General features: G+C 50.7%; 1 protein-coding gene across 1 annotated transcript; it reads right to left on the reverse strand.

Annotated features, from left to right (window-relative positions):
* Window positions 1-6: 6 nt before the first annotated feature.
* Window positions 7-2,928, reverse strand: LOC104131392 (keratin, type I cytoskeletal 14; the record flags this gene model as incomplete). Its single annotated transcript, XM_009644552.1, has 4 exons — window positions 2,599-2,928; window positions 1,235-1,317; window positions 543-699; window positions 7-24 (listed from the first exon to the last, which is right to left on the reverse strand). Coding segments are annotated over exons 1-4 (588 nt in total), but the record flags the coding sequence as incomplete, so codon positions are not given.
* Between the last annotated feature and the right edge of the window lie 584 nt (window positions 2,929-3,512).

Raw genomic sequence — 3,512 nt, forward strand, 5'->3', positions numbered from 1 at the left:
CTGCCCGCGCAGGGCATTCATTTCCTGGCAGAAGAGAGAAACGCATCCTCATGCAATCCAGCAATCAGCATATAGGGATGTTCCTCTCAAGCTAGAGTTCTTCAGGAAAGATAGCATCCTTCGGCAGGTATTTCTGGGGCTGATCAACAGGGAGCAAACTGGCACCTTTGCTCCACAGTCACAGACAAAATAACCCACATTCTCAAGAAATCTCCATTTGAGTTAAATCTGGCTTTCTTCAGAGAATAAATCATAGCCCATAATTGGCTTTGCCTCTCAGGAGATCGGCCCGAAGCTGCTAGGATTGTTAATAAATCTGTAACAGCTGCAGTGGACATTGCTGAGATAAGAAGTGGTGAATGGTGTTATACAGGCTCTGGAGAGGATGCGCCATTATCCGGAATGCATCATCTCTGCTTCCCTACCAGCACTTCTCATCTTCCCTCCCAGCAGCTCAAAACTCAGCACAGTCTTAAAGATTGGACCAGACCTCAGATTTCTGGGCCCAGGCTGGACTTTTTTGAGCCTGGCTCTGTGCTCACCTCCTCGTGGTTCTTCTTGAGGTAGGCCAGCTCCTCCTTCAGGTTCTCGATCTGCATCTCCAGGTCGGCTCTGGCCAGGGTCAGCTCATCCAGGACTCTGCGCAGGCCGTTGATGTCAGCCTCCACGCTCAGGCGCAGGGCCTGCTCCGTCTCAAACCTGGGAACACAAGAACAGTCACAGAAGTCGCACAGGATCTTGTCCAGCCGAGGACAGAGCACCCTGGTGCTGCTGCTGTCATCATGTCAATGCTGCATGACCCCGGTGGTGCACGGACAACCTGCTGATGGTGGATGCCAGTGAACGCAGGGGAACAACTGATAAAACTGTGCCCATCTGAGTCCATAACATCACCTTGCTCCTGATATCACTGGGCCTTGTTCCTGGGTCTGGGCTTTGCTGAGCTATACACACACAAGTTAAATGCACAGCAGAGACGCGGTGCAAGTTCTCTGTACATGAGAGGTCGTACCACAGAGGAACAAGCAATGGGAATAAAGTAGAGAAGTTTTGGATGGAAGCAAAACAATCCCAGATGCCTATAGATTTAGCTAACCTACTGCTTTGGAAACTCTCCTTCACTTTGAAGGCTTTGTCTCCCCATTGCCCTTTTGGGTTTTGGATGGGATTTCCTCCTCATTTCATCAAATGTCTCTGCAGACTTTGTTCCATTTTTCCAGGAAATGTGGCTTACTTGGTCCTGAAGTCATCAGCTGTCAACCTGGCATTGTCGATCTGCAGGAGGAGGTTAGCGTTGTCAACTGTGGCCACCAGGACCTGGAGGGTGAAGGATAAAGCAAAAGCACTAAATGAGTGTCAGGAACTCCTCCTGGCTGACCAAGGGATGGGAGCACAAGTGAGACTGTCAGGACAGGAACAGTTTGGGGGAAGCTTGGGGTTTCCTTAGCAGAAGTATTGAATCAGGACAAGTGAGACACAGCTGAGGCCAACTGCAGGACGGGGCTGATTACCCTGTGACCTCCCTTTCCAAAAATCCTTCAAAAGGCAGCATGAAGCCACATAAGATGTGTGAGATCTGATGAAAGTATTTGTTCCCATGCTTTAGGGCATGTGCTGATTATGCAAGGATCAAGAAAGAATCACCTTCTCCCCCATCCACAGCACCGTGTGGTGGCAGGACAGGTGGACCAGCAGGATGCTTGTGCTTGGCAAACCTTGTGCCCATTTGGTCAGGGATGGGTTTAATTTTTTGGCTGCAGAAATGGAGCAAAATGCAATGAGCAGGTGCCTACAGCTTCTGATTTTTATATCACAAAGCCAGGAGCAAGTAATCCACAGTGGGAGAAGATTCAAGTCAGAGTTTGGGAGGACATCAGTTATGGTGCCAAGGAGAGGGGGGGAAGATGGATTCCCTGCATCATTTGCCAGCAGTCCTGCAGCTCTGGCTGTACGCAGCCTTCCTTCGTGTTTCCTGGGGGCAATTCATAGGTAAGAAGTTACAGAGAAGAATAAAGTCAACTCTTGAGTATTTCCTCCTGAGGTGGAGGTGGTGGGAATCTCATCAGAACCCAGAGGTATTCCCCCAGAGCTGCCTGGCTCGGTGGGTTTGCAGCAAGCCTGGCCCTGGGGTAGTGACTGCCAAAAGGAAGCAAAAACCTCATTATTGGGCACTTCCATCTTTTTCTCTTCAGCATCTAAATCACATCAATACTGGGGAGCTGCAACAAGTTTGCAAATTTTTTGACTGAACGTTTACAAATACCTCATCAACACTTCACAGTTTGTGCACACCCACGACTTCCCCTGCATACTCATTTTAAGCTCTCAAAAAAAGTGCAGATTTGTCTCTTATTCTTCATTTTTGCATTATGCCCTTTTACAGCTGCCTCTTCCAGAGAAAACTGCCATTGGTTCCATCTGGAAGGATGTAATCAAAAGCTGACCTTGAGAAATCTCTGAATTTCCAGCCTGGCACTCTGCACGTGCATGGACACTTTTTACGACAGTTACTGCTTCCTAATTACGGACGTAGCAGCCGGTGTTGTGGCTTCCTCTCTGATAATAGGGCGTCGCACTGTGCTAATCACAGCATCCTACCTTGTTCCTGAGCTCCTCGATAGTCCTGTAGTAGGGGCTGTAGTCGCGCTCTGGACCAGGTCCTTGCTTCTTGTACCATTCCCTGATCTTGACCTCCAGGTCAGTGTTGGCCTCCTCCAGGGCACGCACTTTGTCCAGGTAGGCAGCCAGGCGGTCGTTGAGGTTCTGCATCGTCTCCTTTTCCCCAGCCGGGAGGATGCCATCGCCACCTCCCAAGCCACCTCCAAAGCCACCTCCAAAGCCACTTCCAAAGCCACTTCCAAAGCCAGCCCCGTAGCTACCCCCAAAGCCACCACCGAGGCCCCCTCCTACGCTGCCGCCAATGCGCATGGCGGAGGCTGGCGGAGGCTGGAGGGCTGGAGGGCTGGAGGGCTGGAGGACGACACCCGGCTCGGCAGCTCAGACAGCGAGTGCTCGCTTCCCCCTGGCCTCCAGCCCTTTATAGCCCGGGCAGGAGGCGTTACCAATGCTTGTCGTCACCCCCGACAGCCAGAGCCAAATTCCAGAATCATCATTTTTCTCTCCCCGATTTCACATCTTTTGTCACATCCCACTAGAAGCGCCGGGGCACACATAGGATCTTCTCCTTCCGCTTCAGTTCCCAGCACCCGGCGTGATTCAGACCCAAGGCTCCTTGCTCACGGCTACGTTTTAGCATTTTGCTGTTGCACCTGAGACGCAGAGGTGCTCGCTCCAGCTCCACCCTGCTGCTCCCTCCTGAAGTAACACAAGTGAATCCTCTGAGATATGCCGAGTCACCCACAAGTGTCTTATATCGTTAAAAATCTACAAAATCTATTTATTTGCTTTTTTAAAGACTCTAAAGCCAAGGAAAGCTGCTGACTTAAAAGCTCTGCGCATCCATAATCTTTATATGGGCCAACCCAAAGCCAGATGGAAATTTTCCTGTCGGG

Source organism: Egretta garzetta, unplaced genomic scaffold, assembly GCF_000687185.1.
Source record: "Egretta garzetta isolate BGI_Z169 unplaced genomic scaffold, ASM68718v1 scaffold728, whole genome shotgun sequence".
Classification (NCBI taxonomy): Eukaryota; Metazoa; Chordata; class Aves; order Pelecaniformes; family Ardeidae; genus Egretta; species Egretta garzetta.